This window comes from Cydia pomonella, chromosome 27 (assembly GCF_033807575.1).
Source record: "Cydia pomonella isolate Wapato2018A chromosome 27, ilCydPomo1, whole genome shotgun sequence".
Lineage (NCBI taxonomy): Eukaryota > Metazoa > Arthropoda > Insecta > Lepidoptera > Tortricidae > Cydia > Cydia pomonella.
The window spans coordinates 4,744,796-4,769,163 of record NC_084729.1 but is presented as its reverse complement, the minus strand read 5'-3'; the positions used below and the strand labels follow the sequence as shown (position 1 = coordinate 4,769,163).

The 24,368-nt window shown below is 36.2% G+C and overlaps 1 protein-coding gene across 1 annotated transcript in view; it reads left to right on the top strand.

Moving 5' to 3' along the window:
* The window catches only part of LOC133532402 (uncharacterized protein MAL13P1.304-like), a 46,669-nt gene extending 22,387 nt beyond the window's left edge, over positions 1-24,282 (top strand). The window contains exons 2-3 of the mRNA XM_061871044.1: positions 8,040-8,101; positions 12,518-24,282. Coding sequence (XP_061727028.1) covers positions 12,530-18,766 — 6,237 coding nt within the window. The 5' untranslated portion in view covers positions 8,040-8,101; positions 12,518-12,529 and the 3' untranslated portion in view covers positions 18,767-24,282. The remainder of the gene's footprint in view (positions 1-8,039; positions 8,102-12,517) is intronic.
* The last annotated feature ends 86 nt before the right edge of the window (positions 24,283-24,368 follow it).

Here is a 24,368-nt window from a genome sequence, read left to right as displayed (position 1 = left end):
CCACCGACGTAGTATAAAAAAAAATGTATGTATGTCACTTTATTGCACATAAACCCCCTTATTCATAAACGTCTACTAAAGTTACGATGCCGCTAATAATCGTGTGTCTCTTTCCGACGTATTGGTATGATGGAAAGGGAAAAACGATTATTAGCGGCATCGTAACTTTAGTATAGACGTTTATGAATAAGGGGGAAACAGATTAACGTAAAACAGACAAAACACCGCCACCGTCGTGGTATAAAAAAAAAGAAAAAAAATACTTTTCAACTAAATCTGAAGCTGTTATACGGTACGTATACTAAATGATTAGGAGATATTTCTCAATTTTATATAAAACTTTGCATGGATGTGTACTTAAATGGTCCCTACATAAGAACATTTATACAACTTTGTACATTGAGCATTATTAAACTTAAGGTTCTTTAATTCATCTTTGAACTAAAATTATCCGTTTTTTAAGCAAGTATTTAGAAAACGTTTCTAAGGTATTATCTCTTTTAGCGCAACGCGAATAGAGTGAGACCAAGCTAACTCGGCAGCGATTCTGATAGCACAGAGTGTGCAACTGTTATTTTAAACGGAAAACTTCTATGAAATTATGACGTTTAAAATAATTAAAATAACACTTGCACCATCTGTGCCTCAAAGTCGCTGCCGAGTTAGCTTGATCTGACTCTACAAAATATGGCTTTCGTATTATTAAACATTTTATAAAACTAAAAATATTTTTTTATTAAAATCTTATAACGAAAATATATCATTTGAAAAACAATACACATAGACAAACAATAATGTGGATACAAATTCAATTAAGTAAGTAAATCTTATATAACTAAACTTTACTTCTCAAAAGTCATTCTTAATTTAATGGCCAATTATTCAAATGGTCAGTAAAGGTAGGAGGAGGTGACAGAAAGAGGACTAAGGGTTTCCAACTTTTCACCAGAGATATGCGATATTATTTATGTTAATGTAATTAACATTATCAACATTTTGTCCAACTCAAACTATAAAATAAGTAATATTAGCATAAGTTGACTTATTTTACTAATAAAAATAACCCTTACACTTTAAATAATTTAATTATCAGACTGCTAACCGGTTAACCCTCCAATGCCCTCATCTATCACTAACAGGACAGGATGAATAAAATTAAAGCCTGACCAGTAATATGATCACACGCCATATTACGGAATTTCATTGGAACTAAATTTGTAACATTTTTTTTTTTTTTTTATTTATTTAGGAAACAAACAGTCACATATTAATATATATAAGCTTAAGTGATAACAAACAGACCTTTAGTTCCATTGAAAATAAAAGTATACATAGTAAATTACAGATCGAAACAGGGAAGGTGTTAGGCATCTTCTTGTCTGTCACGCGTACAGGGACTTCAAAACATCGGTAGGTAATTAATAAATGCATGACATAGTACAGAGTTTAAAGTGGTATACAAAATAATTAAAAATACATGTATCGCTATAGTTGTTATGCGTGCAAATAATATATAGTTACTAGGTAAGTACTTAAAAGAAAACGTACAATATTTATAAAGAAAAGATTGAACTTCGCAGAATGCTACTGTATTTACAAAATGATAATGAAAAAATATCTAAATTTGAAAATTTATCATTGTAATCACGACAGGCTCGTCTAAAAAAAGTATGCTTGGCAAAATTAGAGCCACAAAAGCTAATATGGAATGTTTGGGGGTGGCGAGTGGGAATACGAGGCAATTTAAAAATATTTTTTTCAAGAAGATCAGGAGAGTCAATATAGTTATTTAAAAGCTTATATAAAAACATTTGGTCTATATATACGCGGCGTCCGACTAATGGCGTGAGACCGTGCCGTATGCTGGTACTTTCAGACAGATTCAAACCATGGCGGAAGTTAAGTGACTTTAATAATTTATTTTGAATTCTTTCAATTCGCGTTTTATGAACTGTATTATAAAAAGGGACCTTATTGTCCGTGGCGCTTACGCCATTATCAACGATGCTCCCATATTATAAACAACGCCGCGCTACGCAGTGCGGCGTAAACGCCATCGACAATAAGGTCCCTTTTTATAGATAATGTCACATTTTTCATACTAAACTGAACCGTCACCCTATACATGAGAATAACAGCGCCCTCTTGACAATGATTTCAGCAGGGCTAAGATGGTCAGCTGTCTATCATTTGTCACCATACCTGTCACGCTCTAACAAATATGTAAGTGCGAAAGTGACGCATGATATGACAAGTGACAAAAACACGACCATGATACCGCTGCTGCAGGGCTAAGATGGACGGCTGTTTATCATTTGTCACCATACCTGTCACGCTCTAACAAATATGTAAGTGTGAAAGTGACGCATGATATGACAAGTGACAAAAATACGACCATGATACCGCTGCAGGTCGGGCTTTATCGTTTAAACAAGTAAATGTTAGGGACTGTTAATCTCTACGATTGCTAAGGGTTATATTTTCGTCTGATGTAGTTAATTATCCGTTCGAAGCCGAACGCCTTTTTAACCGACTTCAAAAAAGGAGGTTCTCAATTCGACTGAGTTTTTTTTTGTATGTATGTTACTCGATATCTCCGAGAATCGTGAACGATTTTCAAATTTTTTTTTTTTATCGAACGGGTATAACCCCGAGATGGTCCCGTTGGCAACAAGTCGGGGTCTGATGATGGGATCTCGGAGAAATCGAAGGAACTCTTCAAATGTCATAGGTACATGTATGGCGCTTTTGGAAATGTTTGAAGTTGGTTTTATTTTTTGTTAAAAAGTTTTATTGTTTCACTATAATTTAGACATATTGTAGTAAACTAAACCGTGCCGTTGCAGTGGTTATCCACGGCATTACAAGGTCATTTTAACAGTGTGTGAGATTTCAACTGTGTATTCCTGATCACATTTAGAGACTAAAATGTCATATAAACTTATCTGGATTTCGCCTAGTTTCAGAGTTAATACCAATTAACAAAAAAAAACATCTTACTGTAACTTAGTCGAAAACGTCTTTTTGATTGCGATGATGCCATTATGGGGCGTAGTCTAAATATCCTTATTGATAGATGTCAAAAAGTGACAAGTAACCTTTTCATTTGCATAAAGTAGGTTTTACAAAAAAAAACGTAAATATTCATTTTCAGTGCCAGTTTTACAATAACATTAACTTTTTATGTACAAATACATTCAAATATTTGAAAAAAAGAAATAAAAAAAATTTTTTTGGGCGTAATTTACTTAACTCATTTTTATTTTCCTTCTTTTGGGCTCAGAAGTGCGTGATTAAAATATTTCGGGTTCCTCGTGTATACGGCGATATAACTGACCCATTGAATTATTCATCATGGGTCATAAAATCATAATAATATTTTATTTTATTTTTATTTATAGCCTTATATTTCCTTAATAAAATAAGTTACCTACATAAAAAGTATATGTGCCGTGGTTATCCAGTTATTGCCTGCTATTTTCTTTATTTCATCTATCCATCTTTCTAGAGGTTTTCCTTGGTACCTTTTGCATAATAATATATGCTCATGCTAAACAAGTGTCCGTCATCAGATATGTACAGTCGTCATCAGAGCGGCCGGGGTGCTCATAAATATCCGAACACGCACTCTAGCGCTTTGACAACAGAGGCGTGTCCAGATCAGATATTAGTGGGCTTAGTTGATCAAAGACAAATATCCGAACAAAGCCTTTATTATCAACACAATAAAGTGCATGTTCAGATATTTATGAGCAACTGTACTGTGTGGTTACACAATGTTTTTACGACTTTTATAGCCCGAGACTCCCGCAAGTCTGGCGCCGGACAACCAATGGTACGCACGAATTTTGAACGTCGGGACTTCGGGAGTATGTACTCGTAGGTAGGAGTATGTAATCTTATACCTTAAACGAGCAATTCTTTATTTCGAGGATCTCGGAAACGGCTCTGACGATTTTTCTGGGTTTTTCGGGGGCGAAAAATCGATCTAGCTCTAGGTCTTATTTCTGGGAAAACGTGCATTTTTGAGTTTTATACGTTTTCCGAGCAAAGCTCAGTCTCCCAGATATTAATCAAGCAATTCTTTATTTCGGGGATCTCGGACAGGGCTGTAACGATTTCGATGAAATTTGCTATATGGGGGTTTTCGGTAAAATCGATCTAGCTAGACCTTATCTCTGAGAAATACGCATGTTTGAGTTTTATATATTTTTCGAGCAAAGCTCGGTCTCCCAGGTATTGTTTTATATACTTACAGTTAAGTGAATCAGTTAGTGGAATGAGTCAATAGGCCAGCGTATAGCGTAGTCGACGCTTCACTGACTCAACCTAATATTATATCATACATAGATCCATACCTTATAAAATTGAAAGTGTGCTGCAGCGGTATCATGGTCGTGTTTTTGTCACTTGTCATATCATGCGTCACTTTCGCACTTACATATTTGTTAGAGCGTGACAGGTATGGTGACAAATGATAGACAGCTGACCATCTTAGCCCTGCAGCATACGATGGTCGCATTTTTATCATCTGTCATGTCAGCAGCAGTTATAAAGAGCTGGCCATACTAGCCCTACGGTATAGCCCTTTCATTTGTCACCATGCCTGTCACGTTCTAACGAGTATGTAAGTGCGAAAGTGACGCATGACATGACAGGTGATAAAAATGCGACCACGATACCGCTGCTGTAGGGCTAAGATGGTCGGCTCTATATCATTTGTCACCATGCCTGTCACGTTCTAACAAGTATGTAAGTGCGAAAGTGACGCATGACATGACAGGTGATAAAAATGCGACCACGATACCGCTGCTGTAGGGCTAAGATGGTCGGCTCTATATCATTTGTCACCATGCCTGTCACGTTCTAACAAGTATGTAAGCGCGAAAGTGACGCATGACATGACAGGTGATAAAAATGCGACCACGATACCGCTGCTGTAGGGCTAAGATGGTCGGCTCTATATCATTTGTCACCATGCCTGTCACGTTCTAATAAGTATGTAAGTGCGAAAGTGACAGGCATAGTGACAAGTGATAAAAATGGAACCATGCTGCCACTGCTGGTGTGATTAAATTGTCCCTTTGTTTCTCGCGTCGTTACGGGTATCATTCTATATCTAAAGGTGTACTCGTATTCACGTTCATGGAAAACCAAATTTGTTATATTTTTTAAAAGCGATGATATTTTTTGTGTTTGTTTCATTCATGTGTTTGTCATTTTATTGAATAATTGTATTGCATAAAATTACAACGTAATCAACTACTAACACTATTTTTGTGTAATTCTCATACCCCGGGGTTTTCGGTGCGGGAATGTTTTACACTAGCCAAAAAACAGGTTAAAACTATAAAAACCAATACTATTTTAATATTTCTAAGCGCATTTGAAGCTTACCTTCTATTTTTAATTCATAGTTTGGTAATTATTTTACAATAGACAAAGTTATAAATACAAGAAAACATTCCCGCACCGAAAACCCCGACGTATGAATTTTATAGTATTAATTCTTTTATTCTTGTTTTTTATTGTACTTAAGTAATGTTTTAATGTATGTTTGAGAAAGTTAATTTTTTTTTATACTACGTCGGTGGCAAACAAACGTGGCCGTAGCCCGCCTGATTGTAAGCAGTCTCCGTAGCCTATGTACGCCTGCAACTCCAGGGGAGTTACATGCGCGTTGCCGACCCTAACACCCCTCCCACCCCTCGTTGAGCCCCCCGCGTTTACTTAATTTAAGCTCAGGAATGCACCCTTGAAATAATCGGAAATCAAATAAAACACGGTGTATAGAGATTCCATTGTACTTATACTAGATAAGATTATTCAAAATATAAAATTGACCCGTTACCAACCACCTGAGATAAGTGGAGACAATGAAACAGGCAAGTATATTTCTTTAGGTCCAACGAACGCAGGACAAAGACGCTATTCTCAGAACACCTGGTCTTTATCTTTATGTTTCCCCATAAAGAGTTTACCGACTCCTATAGCACGTGTGCGTTTTTAAGTAGGTCAATTTTACGCAGTAAGTCACGCTAACCCACCGTCTACTAAAAGCCGCTCCCTTGCAATAAAAAAGTTACGATCTCATTCCAAAATGACATGCTCAAATTCCTTAGTTAAATCATAAGTTCTGTCACAAAGGGTGACTGATAAAATGTAATACAAAACTTTTAATAAAAAATGTTTGCCATGATTTAAAAGCTTGTTTTATTACTGATATAATTAGTTTAAAATTTAGGTCGCGTCTTTATTAACTACTTGTTTACTTTGGGAATGTTGTTAGACTCCAATACGCGGCCGGCTTGTGAAAAATTATACTTGACAAAAGGGAGTAGACATCAATGTCACATTAATAAAAAAGGATTTTTTATTTATTTATATGAACCTACTTTATTAGAACGTTATCTTACCACCAGCAAGGTACTTTTCAGTAGCGCGCTTATTTTTGACTGCCATCCTACTCGTTGGACAAAACACGTACAGTTACAATTATGGCAATCCAATACACATGATTATATATTTTAAGAAAGACAGAAGATCCAGATTTTGTTTTATGTAAGATTCAACCATGTAAAAAAAAAAAAAAAAAACAAATAGGGATCAAAATCACCTTGAACAGGTCGCGTATTTTTTTGCATGTTTTGTTATAAACAAATTCCGAATATTACATAGAATTATGCAAAACAGAGACAGCAAATTATGTGAGATTATATTGTAAATAATTCAGCATCAAATAAGCTTTTATAACCAATATATATTAATACGGAATCTGTACCTATAGCTTTTTTATCATTGAAAACCTTTTTGACAGAACTTATGACCTTACTAAGTACATCAACACTTGTCATAAAAATAAATTAATAGTTTAAAAAACACTAGAAAAACACGCTTTTATAAAATTTGCTCAGGATATATTTGAGATAACTGAAAAACTTCCAAGTCAATATATAATAAGTTTGTTATAACCTTGAAACCTGATCGTGTTCAAAGTCCATTACGTGACCTTTCTCACAAGTGCAAACACGACTATGATACGATATTCCATCATGGAATGCCTGTGCCTATCTTCCGGCTTCATCATCAGACCTTGAAACCGAATCGTGGTCAAAGTTCATTACAAGACTTTTCTAACAAATCCAAAACAGCTATGATACGATACGATGTTCCATCATGAAGTTCCAGTTCATATCTTCCGGCTCTATCATCAGATCAGTTCGACAGTACCATATTATTATATTGTCATCACAACTACATACAGCTGCCAACGGCATTTCCTCGTTGTATCACAATACTGATACGTTGTGCGAAAAAGCCGCCAGCTCTTCGATCACCATTTTTACTAGGATATGTTGCAGGATCTTCTGGATATTGTAGCACACTTCCCGATAACAGAATTATCGATGGTGTTCAATTCATCTTCTTTTATAAAACGAATTTAACCGATTTTCAACACCGAAGTAAGTGCTCCGTGAATAAGTTATGTACGGAGCAGTAAAAATGGCGTCCATCAAATTTATGATCAATTCGCCAATGCCAAAAGTGAGCTCGTAGGACATGACGTCATTCGGTAGAATAGCCACGGCTACTAATTGAATGGTTAACCCTTTTCCAGGCCGCACCAATCTACAAGGTTTTTCCAAAAAATCCATATAATTTCCAATTAGTCAAGCTTTAATGATTCATTTGAAGACAAGTCACTTTTCCCGAAAGTGCAATCTAATTTGCACCTTAAATCGGAATGCTACAGTTTAAATTCTGTTGGAGCATATGTGGTCGATAAATCGTACTATGCCTGGAAAAGGGTTAAACGCGTTTCAAGACCAATTCTTCATTAGCTGCCTATTAACTAGCGTGGAAGAATTCACTGCATAATAGTTTATCAATCTTTGAACAAAATTTAAAAGACATTAATGGAATTGAATCAAAAAATATTCTGTCCCATCGATGGCGCTTATGACATAAAATTCCTGTCAGAAAAATATCCAGGAATAGTTACGACACACTGTTTGAAATAATCTTTATTTTCTTTACAGATCCTGCTGCTGGAAACCGGCGAGGTTTTTGGGGCTGAAACACATTCTACTTATTTAAAAAGGTATTCCTACTTCATTATGATTTGAAGATTTTTCTTGATAACTCCGAATTCTTTCATCAGATCCTGACATAATGGGACCAATAGAAACCATACCCTTTTAAATAAAATAGTAGTGTATGTTACAATGACAGGAATTAAAATACGAGTGTGGGTTTATGAAACGAGCTAAAAACGAGTTTCATAAAAACATCACGAGGGTTTAAATATTTTTAATAACATAAAAACAGATATATAACAGATATATTGACAGATTCGTCTGGGTGACAAGGTGACAACGAATCGCTTTGTGTCTCTTCTCTCTATCACTCTTCCATATTAGTGCGACAGTGACAGTTGCGTTTCGATCGTAAGCGATTTGCACGTTGGCTACGCGCCCTTCCATATCATTATATTTTCAATTATTACCATTGACAAATGTTTTTCACAAATTTTGTTTTATGGTAAAAAAATAGCCAAGTCACATCTTGAACTTGAATTACATCCCAAGTAAAATAAATGCATTGTAAGAATTATTTTCTACGCAGAACTTGGCACCCATGATCTAAATACTTTTGTCGGCGAAGTCAACAACAACGCAAATACTCGTACTTAATTTTGTACTTGGCTCTCATTTCACATTTATGTTTTTGATGTGATTAGATTTCACGCATCTTGCTAAATCAATGTAGTTATCTTTGTCGATGGGTGAGTGCAATGATTGCCCTTGGTTTTTTAGTTCATACAACGTATCTTCAAGCTTCAATTGCATTTAATTGGTTAGATTAGCATTCGTCTCCTCCGGCATTAAACTCGATAGAACCATATATGTATAAACTTTAATTTGGCTCTAAATTGTTTGACATGATGCCAACGGCCGCTTTCTATTACCGCACCGCTCGCCGTCGGCAGGGTGTTCATCCCATGTTCATCCTCACACCCTAGAACCTAAATGGTCGCGTACTGTGCGGTTTAAGAGGAATTTCCTCCCGCGAATGCTTCGGCTGTGGAATGAGCTTCCTGCCGAGGTTTTCCCGAGGGGCTACAGTATGGGGTTCTTCAAAAAAGGAGTGTACAGGTTTTTAAAGGGTCGGCAACGGCGTCCATAGGCTACGGTGACTGCTTACCATCAGGAGGGCCGTATGCTTGTTTGCCACCTTCGTGGTATAAAAAAAAATACAGTATGTATTATTATTATTTAGACATGTAAAAAGTCACATTTAATATCGAATCACAAAAAAAAATATTAAAAAAAAAACAAAAAAATCTAAAATTATTTAGAGGTGTAAATGTATCTAAGGGAACAATAAATAGCAGGTAGAAAAGTCTGAATCTCACGGGAACCAGAATCGAGTGACATCTCCCAAAAAAATCATGCATGTAGCTAATTTTAAATTACGAATATCGCTAACAGTTTCATGTATTCTGTGGGTGTCCTCTCCACGCTTTAGAACATCATCACATCACACAATAGCTCCTTTTTAGGGTTCCGTAGCCAAATGGCAAAAAACGGAACCCTTATAGATTCGTCATGTCCGTCTGTCTGTCCGATTATGTCACAGCCACTTTTTTCCGAAACTATAACAGCTATACCGTTCAAACTTGGTAAGTAGATGTATTCTATGAACCGCATTAGGATACTTACACAAAAATAGAAAAAAAACAATAAATTTTGGGGGTTACCCCATACTTAGAACTGAAACTCAAAAAATGTTTTTTCATCAAACCCATACGTGTGGGGTATATAATTATGGATAGGTCTTTAAAAATGATATTGAGGTTTCTAACATCATTTTTTTCTAAACTGAATAGTTTGCGCGAGAGACACTTCCAAAATGGTAAAATGTGTGTCCCCCCCCCCCCCCCCCATAACTTCTAAAATAACAGAATGAAAAATCTAAAAAAAATATATGATATACATTGCCATGCAAACTTCCACCGAAAATTGGATTGAACGAGATCTAGTAAGTAGTTTTTTTTTAATACGTCATAAAATTTAAAAAAAAAAAATCTTTCATCAAACCCATACGTGTGGGGTATCTATGGATAGGTCTTCAAAAATGATATTTAGGTTTCTAATATCATTTTTTTCTAAACTGAATAGTTTGCGCGAGAGACACTTCCAAAGTGAAAAAATGTGTGTCCCCCCCCCCCTGTAACTTCTAAAATAACACAATGAAAAATCTAAAAAAAATATATAATATACATTGCCATGCAAACTTCCACCGAAAATTAGTTTGAACGAGATCTAGAAAGCAGTTTTTTTTAATACTTCATAAAATTAAAAAAAAAAAATTTTTTTCATCATACCCATACGTGTGGGGTATCTATGGATAGGTCTTCAAAAATGATATTTAGGTTCCTAATATCATTTTTTTCTAAACTGAATAGTTTGCGCGAGAGCCACTTCCAAAGTGAATAAATGTGAGTCCCCCCCCCCTGTAACTTCTAAAATAACAGAATAAAAAATCTCAGACTGCTAATTAAGAAACTAATAAATATGCATCCGAGTTTTTATCGCATGTTAAGACTAATAGCGAGCTATGGAGTCTACATTAGCAATAAAATTCAACTCATATTCATACTCATACTCATTCATATATTTAATTACTGATTTTAATTTTATAATCAAGGACAAGAACGTGAACGAGTTTGTAAACGATCCTTTAATTTTATCTCTTAATATATAAAGTAAGTAAGTAAATATTCTTTATTGTGCACCATACATTTAAAAATAGACAGGAAATGAAAAAACACGTAAAAGTTAGGTAACAACAGGCGGTCTTATCGCTAAGAACAAAAAAATATAAAAAAAAAAAACTAAAACAAATAATAATTTATAATAATTTTGTTATAAATATGACAAAGAAGAATAATGATCATTTTTGTGTTAATTATATTAAGAAATTTCATAAAAAATACTATTTTGTATATTAAAAGGGGTAAAAATAATATGAATATAAATTAATCAATACAAAAAAATGGTCATTATTCTTATTTGTTATATTTGTGTCCTGAAAGACAAAATTAAAGGATCGTTTACAAACTCGTTAACATTCTTGTTCTTGACTATAAAATTAAAATCAGTAATTTAATAGATTAATGAGTATGGGTATGAATATGAATATAAGTTGAATTTTATTGCTAATGTCGACTCCATAGCTCGCTATTAGTCTTACCATGCGATAAAAACTCCGATGTCTACGTAATAAATTATAATTTTACGACTTTCAACTATAAATCGTGTCATTCACGAAGACGCGTGCTTTGGCTCGTATTCTCATGTTATTAAAGGTTAGATTTGACAAATTTGCGCGCCATCGTGAATGACACGAACTATAAACAAGTTTGACCCCAATTTGTGTCACTTCAGAATTTAGAAACGGTGGAAATATTGCATATGGTAAAACACTAAAGCGTCTGACGTTTATTAGAATACTATTGTAATGACGTAAGATTTGCGTCAGCCAAATGCGCCTGGGGGCCTAGCCAATAAGAAAATCGTTGATAGTTAACGCCAATGGAAACTTAAATAATGTATAGACATAGTCAAGTGAATTTCGTAGCGTCTGTCAACCGTGATGTCAACCCAAGACATTTTGATATTTCGTTTAGCGTTTGTCGATGTACGGCTGTCATCTTGGCTAGGAATGTAAAGCCAGGAAAAATAATGTAATTGAATTACCTACAGAATGGCCCATAAATACGATGATTAAAAACTTACCTACACGTTTTTACAAAATGTTATTAAAATTATAAACAACGAACATTTCACTAAAATAAAACGTATTATCTTTAAAATTTTCTACTTTAGCATTAATACACAAAAGTAAACGTCTGTTACAATTGCCGCAACAATATGCTGCAGTAAAAAAAAATGTCGATTGACGTATTTTTGGGCCATTCTGTAGAAGGGAAGAAAAAACTATACTAAGACTGCTAAAAAGCTAATAAATAAACAAATTATAATTTTACGATTCAAGACAAAAAAGTCTGATCCCAATTTGAAAAGCTACAGAATTTAGAAACCGGTTGTACATCTATCACGTATGGTAAAATAAGTACTTAGCTAAAGCCCCAATTGTATGCAGTGACGTTGATATTATGCCGGCTGTACACACTCGTCGAGAGCTTCTCGCCGAGAGTATCGGCACCGCTCCGAACCAATCGGTGAAGGGCGAGACGAGACGAGATAGGAACAGTATGTACACACTCGTTCTCGGCCTGTCTCGGAGTCTCTCGACGACTGTGTATAGCCGGCATTAAAATTGTGTAATAAGACGTGAGATTCGCGTCTGCAAATGCGCATGCTTTTAAGCGACTTGCTTATGAAAGTATATCGTTTGTAGTGGTGCGTCATACTTTGCTGCTGCCATACCTATAGGTGCAGGATTAGCTTAAAAGAACTCTAGTAACCAACCACTGTTTTTTTTTTTCCAGGAAAGCATCACCATGGTCACGGCGGAGGACGACGACGACAGTGACAATGATCTTATCATAGACGAGGGTCCAACTGCCAACCAAGGTTCCACAAACCAGCCACAGAATACTGACACCACAGGCACCGGAAATGAACTGCCAAGTACCGAAGTCGACTTCTTACCCCTTATGAGGAACGTGGAGATCTTAAAAAACATTCCATATATTCCAGATGTATCTAAAAAGCAAATTGAATCAAAACAAACAACCGCTAAAATTGCTTGCAGAGACTTCTCTAGAAAGCCCTTTGGTACAAATGAGATGTTACATTCTGCTTTGTACCATCATCTGACTACAGACAATACAATGCCTCCTAATCAACAACATATGGGTACCTCAAATGATTTAAGAGCTGCAGGCAATCAGAATCTCAAACATTTATTAGACGCACCAAGCAGACCACCGACTAATCCTTATGCACCTTTACCAAGAGTGTATACCCAAACAGAAACTTTTATGACACCGCAAGCCCAAAATGTTCCTAGAACTCAATCTAATATGAATATGTATGTCCAAAGTGATCTTAGAAACCAACCAAACACCAATGTGTATGCCCGAGATGGCCGTCAAATGAATGGAAACCAGATACCAAAAGCACAAACCACACCGAACCTAGCAAATGAGATGAGTGTGATCGTCCCGCATCCAGGAAATTTTACAGGAGGAACCATCACCTATGAACAAACAACTAACCAGAGACCAGCCAACAACTTGCCAATAACAGTCAACGGTTATCCAGTCCAGAATGGTTCAGCTCCAGCGAACCAAGAAGCTCAAATAAGTGTGTACAAACACACTGAAACGCGAACGGAGTATTATGGACAAACAACGATGAATTATCAAGTTAGGCCTTACAGAACTTGTGAGCTGGCATGTCCTTTAAACCTTGTGCCGGGCACGGGTGCCCCAATGAGCATGCCGCCTTTAAATCCTGAACATCAAGCAATGACTACGTTTAATCATCATGCCACTAACCGAGGAACATTGGCTTTGAATCCTGGACATCAATCAATGAATCCTTCATCAAGCCCTCGACATCAATCAATGAATTCTACTTTCAAGCCTCATGTCACTAGCCAAGGAGTACCAGGTTTGAATCCTGAAGATGTATTCATGCTAATGGAATCCTCATTAAATCCTCAACATCAATCAATGAATTCTACTTCCAATCCTCATGTAGCTAACGGAAGAGCACTGGCAGCTCATAATATGAATGCAATCAATCCTGGACACGAATCAATGATTCCTTCATCAAGCCCTTACCATCAATCAATGAATTCTACTTTCAATCCTCATGACACTAGCCAGGGACTACCAATTTTGAATCCTGGACATGAATTATGGAATTCTTCGTTAAGCCCTCAGCATACATCAATGAATCCTACTTTCAATCCTCAAGCCACTAGCAGAGGAGCTCTAGCTAACCCTCAACATCAATCAATGAATTCTTTAAATTCTCAACCACATCTGTATTCAATCCATCAACATGGAATGAATCTTTCTATGACTTCTCACCAACAGTCAATGACTTCCCAAACTTTAATGAATCTTCAACCCACTACAGGCAGGGCAGGAGACCCAATCAACGTGTCTCCTATAAGACACTCCTCTCCTCTTCAACATCAAAATATAAATCCTTCTTTGAGTCCTCAGTCTCATAGTTCCAGGCCATCTCCACCTCCATGCTACTCCTGTACTATGGGTAAGCCATGTGGCATAAACCCAGCGTCATCGTACCTTAACGGTCAACCAGCACTTCCGATGCCAAATTCTCAAGCAGGTGCTTGGAATGGCTACAGGCAGAACTATATCAGAACCGGTTCTATGCCACAAAATCCTGGGTATAATAATGAGCAGATTGAAAAAGCGGCCTATTTGGCTGCATTGAGATCACAGGAATATATTTTACAGAATGCAACTAGGGATATACTGGGCCCACCTGTCCCTGTGAACAAAAAGCCTAGAGCCCCTCGGAAACAAAGAGCTAATCCTGAAACAAAAAAAAACAACGTTAACGCTACTTTAGCTGCAAGCCTGGTCCGTAATGAACCAATAAACAATGATGCCTCTACCTCAACCTTACCCTTCTGCACCCCTACTCAATTATACCCTTTACCGAACTGGGCGGCTTTCGGAACAAAAGACAGTGTTCCCAAAAAAACAATCTCAAAGACTACAAAGATAAAAATATCAAATGCTAAAAAAACTCAAGACAGACGTGTTCCATTAGAAAAGACACCCTCACTAACACTAAGTAATATTGAACCACATTCCACACGTGATGTGATACCATATATTGACTTAACAACGGATTTGAGCCAGAAACCAAATACGAACATGACTCCGAATATAATTCCAGCTCCGTTAAGCAAAGAGATTCATAAACAAACAGTTAATAGGCGAATTGACACGTCACAAAAAAATGTAACAGCGATAGCTCATAATATGAATGGAATCAACCTAATGCAAGATTCTTCTAACGTAGAAGGCCAATTAAAACCTATGACCATGAATAATAAAAGCAATGGAACACCAACTCATTTGATTGAAGCCTCTACTCAACAAGAGACATCCAGCAAGGATATTAATCAATCGCAAATAAATACAGAGCAACCATGGATAGATATAAAAAGCGATGGGGCTACGATTCCACTGATCATGGATCAGCAATACTTGAGCATGGAAAATGTTGAGTCGACGATACAACCTAGCGTAATACAAACAACAACGAAAAATGTGCGGAGTGAAACCTTTTTACAAAAAGCAAGTGACAGCATAGACATTGAGACTGCGATGGCTTTGTTACATGCGGATAGTGACGAAGTGCCTGCTAATGTTACACAAAATTCTAAAGCACGTGCTATATTAACTAATGCTTATGAACTTGTGTCTACTTCTGTCACAACCGAAACCACATCACATAATATAGAGAGCAATGATATTATAATGAGAATGAACACATCTAATTCTGAAGTACATACTAACCAAGAAGTCAATATCAAGCAAACAATAGAAAACACGGTAACAGTATCAATTGTGAATAAAATTATCACTAATCCAAACATTTCTTTGCCCAAAACAGAAACCCTATTAGACATTTTAAACAAGGTGCAACAAAACAGCATTAAGGAAGCTCATATAAAAGAACATATGGAAGAAACAAATACAGAAGATGAAAACAAAATTAAAAGAACAGATACAGCTGTAGATCATGGCTCCTCAAAAGAAATGGACGAGGATGATCACAAACCGAAGGATATACCTGATGGTAAATATGATGACAGATTTAAAATTGCAAGACAAAATTTAGCACGGTGGTCTGCGACAGAGCATGATAACGAAAGTAAACGTGCAGATCATAGTGCTAAACCAGACACTTTCAATGTATACCATATCGAAGTAATAACTGGCCCTCATGGACAATATATAGCACAGGTTAAAATGTCATCACCTGATGGTTCTTCCGTTCAACAGGAAGAATTTAATATCAATTGTTCTATTGGCGAAACGACACAAATTGAAAGTGCTGATAGTAGCGAATACAATATATTCCCTAAACTAGAAACGAAAATAGAAATCCACCAAGCTACAAATGACGCTGCTGAGTCAGAAGAAATAAAAAATATTAATAATGAGGAATCAGAGTCGGCCATAGACGAGTTGATATTTTTCAAATTTCAGATAAATTTCTTTAGACTTGTGCAAGAACGACTAAGCGAAAACAATCATGAAGTATATGCGCAAAAGCTTCATAATGCCATTCATGACCTAATAATTTTAAGTGACCATGAGGATGCAACGGCCGATTTGAAGTATGAGTGTCATGAATGCCATAATGTTACTATGTATTCACCCCGCCAACTTTATTATAATGGAATAAATTATCTAAAAAGCCTAATTAAAAGTGCATATAATTGTCAACTTTGTCTTACATTCAAAAGAAAATACATTGAAGTTTTAATAAAATACATCAAGCTAGAGACATCAGGCGCTCATCTAAACACTTCTAGTAAACAAATCGCTGAGAATACAAAAATTGATGATCAGAAACCAGAGACAAAAACATATTTAATTAACGAGCGCCAAACTGATTCTAAGCCTGCACTCCTCAATGATGAAAGCGACAGCACTAACAAAAAGAAGGATCGTAATGTTAAAACAACAAGAAACACGAAAACAACAACGAAAGAACAACGGTGTGTAAAAATAGTTGATGCACCATTAAGTTCCAAACAGGCTGAAATAAGTAACCAAAAAAAGCATAATAATAAAAATAAGCAAGACAGCCAAAACCAAAGCAATTTTGTGGTGAAATTGCCACGACACAAGTTAAAAGAATCAACTGTAGAGGCGCTTATACAATGTCAAAATTCCAAGTCTAATGATAACAAATCAGGCGGAGGTGAGAATTTGAACATTGCTTTACATAAAGGCAGTAACAAGTCAAGCATTTCTGGAGGAAAACCAACCAAAGAAACTGCAACAACTGTAACTAGTACCGCCACAGTTCATAGCGGCAGAAATATAAGTACTTCTCTAGCCAACGATAACAACAAAGAAAAACACCATTCAAAGATACAAACTATTAATGCTGAAGCCGCATCTATAACAAGCCTAGAACAACAAAACATAAATACGAATAATTCGATTAACATTCAGGATAACAAAAACCAAGAACGGTGCGCAGGTAAAAGGAAAAGAAGTAGTGCTGAAGACGCGATCAATCTGAACCCTGATACACAAAATAGAAATTCAAATCCTTCATCAAATAATAATGACACGAACTTAGAAAGTCACTCTAAAAAGAAGAAAATCATTAGTGACGAAACAAACCCAGAACTACAAAAAATAAATGCAGCTGTTTTGTCAAAAAACAAAGATAGTGACAAAAATTATAAAAGTCAATCCAAAATGCGGAAAAGCCTTAGTGCTGAAACTTCACACACAATAATCCCAGGCACAAACACTACATCCGATAAAATCGACGATCAGAACAAAAACCAAGACCAGCATTCGAAGAAAAGGAAAAGTATTTGCACTACAACTGCAACGATTACAAGCTCTGATTCACAAAATTCTACATCGGATGACAATGATGATAAAGATAAGAGCCATGAGAGACCATCCAATAAACGGAAAAGTACTAGTGGTGATTTCGCATGCAGTGAACTGCAAAATAAAAATACGAATGTATCAGAAAACAATGACAATGGCCACGAAGGGCACTCAAAGAGAAGAAAAAGTATCAGTGCTGAATCTGAAACCAGACCAAATCTAAATGACTGCCACGACCACTATAAGAACAAAGAAAGGGATCGAGGGAAAAACAACGAGGAGCATGAAACAAGGCAACCTAATGCAAGCAAAAATATTAGTGATGAAATTGCCACCAGTAAAAATGGTGAGTCGCAGAACAGAAAAACAATTGGAACGTCTAATAACAACAGTAGCAATAGCAACAAAGAACCATGCGTCTCGGAAATAAATCACGCTGCAAATAATAAAAAGGACAATAATGAAGTAAGGAAAAGCATTGATTCTGAAACTACTACTAGCAAAGATACAGAATGCCCCAATGATCAGGATAATTTATCAAATAAGAACAAGAATAACGATGTAGCTACTACTTGTGAAGCAAGGAAAAGCACAAATACAGACATTTTAAGCAAGAAACATAGTACGACAGGGAGAAAAGCTACAAGCACAGAAACTACAACCAATAAACATACTCAAGACGAAATATTACCAATCATACTAAAAATCTTTAGAGATCGTGTAGAGAGTATAACAAGGAAAAACAATAATGGTGAAAAACAGCATAATGCTGTTAATACAGACGATGAAAAAGCGTGTGACAAAAGTGCACAAAAATTAAACACCAAAGAAAAAGATGAGTTGCCCAAAGTGGAAATTCCTGGTAAAAAGGAAGAGGAGGGAAAGAATAAAGCTGAAAATAAGAAAAAAGTTATAAAGGCTGTAAAAATAAATTACAAATACATTTGCAAACATTGTGGATATAGATATAGAAATTTTACAGCTTGCGAAGAACATTTAACTAACGATCACAAAATAGTAAAAATTGTACAGAAGGAAGACTACATCAAAATGATAACATGTCCATTTTGTCCTGAGGCCATGATAGAAAAAGCGTTGAATAAGCATCTACAAGATCGTCATCCGGACAAGCGTTCACGACCAATTAATAAGTAAGTTGGTCAAAATTATTTTCGTTTTCTTGTTTGTCCTCAGAAAATGTGACAGAGTGGAGCTGTATGCGGTAAAATTTAGTTTGAATTTTCTCATGAGAATTATAATCTAAAAAGAGATGCAATAGCATAGCACTCAATTGTTTTATTTATTCATAAAAGACAAAAATAGAAGCGTGACAGAGTGGTCTGAAACAAGACAAAGAAAATACTTTTCACCCATGTACTAATAAAACAACTTGTAACAGTACTTCTTTCTAGTTCTCAGTTCTTCTTCTTCTAACATGTACTAATAAAACAACTTGTAACTAGTATTTAGTAAATATGTACCTACTTACCCTCTTATTCATACAACGCCTCAATCAGTTAATTTATTTTATCTTAAAACACAGATAAAGGCACGATTATTAGCTATACTTGACGCGGCCAATGATGATCCGTATCTAATTCGCTTTTAGATATATTTAATTTAAAAAAATAATTGATTAAATAGGTTTTTTTCTAACTTGCAATGAAATGTTAAGATGAGTTACTTCATATAAGGTCCGGAAATACTACGTATCCGGTGCAATTAGTAAAGATGTGTAATTTCATACAGCCTTACACGCCTAGGCCTGTAAAGCAACCTTCTTTTGTTTTTAACCGCCAAAATGTGACACAACGTCTTGACATTCAACCATAAAAAAAACTATTTTTTTTATTTCATTGCAAGTTTGAGTAAAGCACTATACAAATCTGAACGGGGTTGCCGGCCGCGTATCCCTTGCAACGCTCGGCCGTATATCTACTAGGCCTGCAACCCTTCGTTTCCCGGCCTCTATAGTAATGTACTATATAATTTTAAGGCTAATTTTAATGTAATTATAGGAGGTACACTTAATGAAGTTATAATAAAAATTCGTTGAGTTTTTAACCGGTTCTTCTCACTATAGTCTATTTCATAAAGATCTTCAAATATTAACAAAAAAATTACGTGACAATGTCATTCGGCCAATGAAGTACCTATGCAATGTACCTATCATTGGTCGGACGACCGGGCTCGGATTCCATTAATTTTTGTTTAAGGTCGATGTGGAGAAGGCCGGCTATCAGGTAAAACCGTCTACAAGCTCTTTTGTCGCTTCTAATAAACGAAGTACGCATATAAATACGAGAGTTCTTGCCCTATCTTCACCACATTGACCTTAAGTTTTTTTTATTATTTTGGAATAGACTATGGAAATATGTTAAGTAGTGTACTGCGCCATAGTTATTAAGGAATTAATACATCTATCCGGTCGCTGCACGCTTTCTGCTGCGAGGGACAGAGAAATGTATATGTTATTTCTCTGTCGCTCTTAGCAGCAAGATAGCAGAAAGTATTCGGAAACTTGATAGATACCCTTGAATATATAATAATAAAAATGTTTAGTTTTAATGTAAGAAATAACTTTTTTGGTGATGAGCTGGCAGCGCGGCGTATCGTTTTAGTATCGCAGTACAGCGATAAGTACGAAGTAAATGTGTTTTTAAATTTGTTTTGTTTGTGGTGCAATAAAGAATTACTCACTTACAGCGGGGAAATGCTGCCAGCATCCTCGGCACCATGCCAAAAGAGTTAAATTCTTTAGATTTATTTTAGTTTTACAGATAAGTGCGTTTTATATGCCATTTAAGTTGATTTAATAATGTTATTTTTTTTATCATCATAATGTCATTTTAAAAATGAAAAAAGTAAAATGGCTTTAAATAATTAAGGATCAAGTTATGTTAGACATACTTATTAAAAATGTCATCGAGTTTTTTGTCACGTTCTTCTCATTGAAAATAGTTTATACCTATCGCGATATTACATTTTAACTGTTTTAGGTACGTTAGTTATTTAGTTACTGTTCTTGGGCCGGAAAGCATCAACTTTCGGCAAGGTGCGCTAAACAAAGTTACCGCTTTCCGACTCCGTCGAACAGAATAATTGTATACACACCTCGGCCAGTAAATGTGGCTTTCCATCACAGAAGGGTCCTTATGCTTCATGTGCAGTAAGGACCATTCTATCAGAATTTCTGTTCGAATTTAAGATACATGCACTTGAAGCCATTAAGGACCCTTTTGTGATGGAAAGCCTCAGATCAATTGTGATCTAAAACATGTTTTCCTTTACTGCCTAGGTATGGAATATACCTACTATTACTTGTTCGATAGAGAAATTAGTAATCTAGAGTAGACTTGTAAGGTCAATGCAGCCAAATTCGTCTGCGGGAAATTCCGTACATGAGCGCTTTTTTCAAACTATAGTACACGATTGTTAACTTCATCCACAAAACAGCAGTTGCTTTTATTTCAGCAGTGAAAACGGCTTTATTTCCTATAGTTGTAAAAAAACGAAAAATACGCTCGTGCACGGAATTTTCCGCAGACGGATTTGGCCGCTTAGGTTAGTTTAGGTTAAGATAGTCAGACTGGTGAGTTTGTTCCGGCGTTTCTTCTCACCAGTTATAATTTTGGAAGCGCTAGTAGCGACAGACATGTACACAAACACACGCAGTTGCAGGGAACTGTAGGTACAGTCAGCATTTATAGTAGCGCATGAAATAACACGCCAAAAGATATGCCGATTTTTTTTCTCAAATAGAGATATTTGTACAGTTTGTGTTCAAAAGCATCTGTAACGGTCTAAATATTCATATCTAGTCGAACGACCGAACGAAGCGAAGTGAAGTTCTTACATTCAACTTTAAACACACAACCTGAGGGCCTACCGCGAACCACGTTCAACGTATTGCCTCTCTGTCGCACTTGTAAATTCGTACGTAAGCGTGACAGGGAGGCAACACGTCGAACGTGGTTCGCGGTAGGCCCTCTGGCTTGGGACACGACCCGGCATTTCAATGTTTTTAAGCTGAACTATTCGAGGATAGTTTGATTAACAATAACTTAAATAAATTTGTTCTAATTTAAATGAAATTAGGTAAATGTGTAGTTGAGGGCATATTAAATTATGAGCATGCTCGATCAAGGGGTTATGGAGCTAGAAGAGCCTAGAAGGCAAAAATATGAGGCGGCTTGCTGTTCTGGTCCCTTCATTTGCTAGAAAGTATGGTTGAGAATGGTATTTAAGAAAGTGCTCGGTTTACACAATTATAATATTGTTTTTTAATTTAAGATTTTAAAATAATTAGCATGATAAAAAGGAAATAAAATATACATAATATAGGTATTGGACAAGAAAAATTACGGTTTACCACAGATACAGTTTATTTTAATCTTTTTGGTGACTTCTATCAGTTAAGGGCTCCATAGACCTTGCAATAAATCGCACGGTTTTCGATTCTTTACCGCATGCACCTAGCATTCAATTGATCTAACTTTTTGGCGAACCGCGAGTTGTCACTTCGGGGCGAACTACTAGTTTTATTAAGTAACAGAATGTAGATACTTTAGACGCGTAATCTGATCCGCTACTTTTGATGCTAACTGTACTATTCAGGGTTTATTATGTCTACCTTTTCGTCGGACAGTTTATGGTGAGAGACAGAGTAAGGTACATTTTATTACCGTGTCTCTTTTAGCGATAATATAGCGCTTACATCTACACGGTGGCACGGTTTTTGTGAGAAAGCCGGTCGGCCATACAAAAAGTGCCCGACGAAAATATGGATGTAATAAGCCCTTATTTATATCTCAGATACTTAAATGACAGTTCGGATGATCAATCAGAGCTGCTATATCCCATTTTTATACCCATTTTTATTCCCATTTTTACTTTTCAGATGAAAAGAAGTGGTAACTTTCCAAAATTAAATTAGAGTAACTTTGTACTGAATCATAGTGTCGTTTACATATTATTTTACAGCAATATTAGATATCATAGGAACCGGAAAAAAGTAAATTATCACTACTATTGAGGTGAGATAATTCTAATCTTAAAAAAACCGAGTATAGCATGAGTTGCATTCTCGCGCGCGACTCCATACATCTAGCGCGACTTTAAGTATGGAGTCGCGCGCGAGAATGCAAGTCATGCTAAACGGTCTGATATCCAATCCTGGTTTTATACCATTGACATATTTCTAGGACAGGCCTTACGAGCAATAGGAATGGGGCCAGTACAGCGGTTTCACGCACACGAATGCGAGCCAATCGTGCAGTCTAACGCCGCAACGCGATTGGTTGATTTGGCATCATCGCAACTAGTTGCGTTGGATTGTACGATTGGCTCGAACTCGTGAGTGACACCGCTGAACTAGCACCATTCTTAGTGCCCGTAAGACCTGTCCTGTCGTAAGATATACAGGGTGGGCAAATAAGAGGTATACATTTTGTTTTTCAATTTTAACTCTTATTTGCCCAACCTGTATGTCAATGTTTTATACCAATTATGTACTAAAATGTCAGATTGAGGCAGCTCGAAATGTTATTTTAGTGTCTAGGATATAACAACAAGGTTATATAAGGTCAATATGGGTAAGTGTGGCTATGGGGTGAGTGTAACTGGTCTTCATACCGGACCCTGTTTATACAGCAGCTCGGTTCTCCATACAAACTAGCTAGATTGCTCTGAAACTTTGTACTAACAATACGATAAGGTGTATCTATGGAGTGTGGAATTAAAAGCAGTGAAATCTCTTATGGTAGATCTGTTGCAAATGTCCAGCTGTCAGCTATAAATGATAGTTCCAAATCTCTCCAGAGTAGCGCTAGAGCAGCTAAGAACCTGAAGTGCGCTGTCTATGATTTGATTTTTTTGTTCATGAATTCTAGTATGTATAGGTATTGTAGCGCCACCTATATAAGGTTTTTTTATGATACTTTTTGGTACATGGAGATTCCATTCCTTACCTCCACTTTCCATAGGTGTATCTATGCCTGTAATTAATTTATGTAGCTTCAGATAGCATAATTTAAAAAATACAGAGAATTTAAGTTTTTCATACATTACTTGTTTTTGCTCTATTTCCTTTGTTTTTTTTTTTATACTACGTCGGTGGCAAACAAGCATACGGCCTGCCTGATGGTAAGCAGCCTCCGTAGCCTATGTACATCTGCAACTCCAGAGGAGTTACATGCGCGTTGCCGACCCTAAGCCCACCCCCCCTCGTTGAGCTTGTTTTATAAAGCTGGAGCTATATAAACTAATTACAGGTATAGATATGCCTCATGTCATTGTATGTGCAAAGTTTCATTATAATCCAACAAGGAGTTTTAAAATGAGAATGAAACTCTGTTTGTATGGGAAGATGAATTCGGCCGTGCGTGTGCATACATTTTCCACCAAACACAAGTAGCAAACATTAATAAATTAATAAACAGAGGGCATACCGCGAACCACGTTCGAGGTGTTGCATCTCTGTCGCACTTGTAAATTTGTAGGCAAGTGTGACAGGGAGGTAACACGTCGAACATGGTACGCACTCAGGCCTAAACTTGAAGGTCAGCCAACACGTATCCGTATTAACCTTACTCTTGGTTCAATAAAGAAATACAATAAAATGTATAAAACCATCCATTGAACTTGTTTTTCTAATAAAATATGAAAACGAATTGTTTTTTAATTCATCAGTCATCGTAAACCTCGTCGTCCTTAAAAACACCAGAAGTAACGTCTGTTACTTTATTAAAAAAAAACC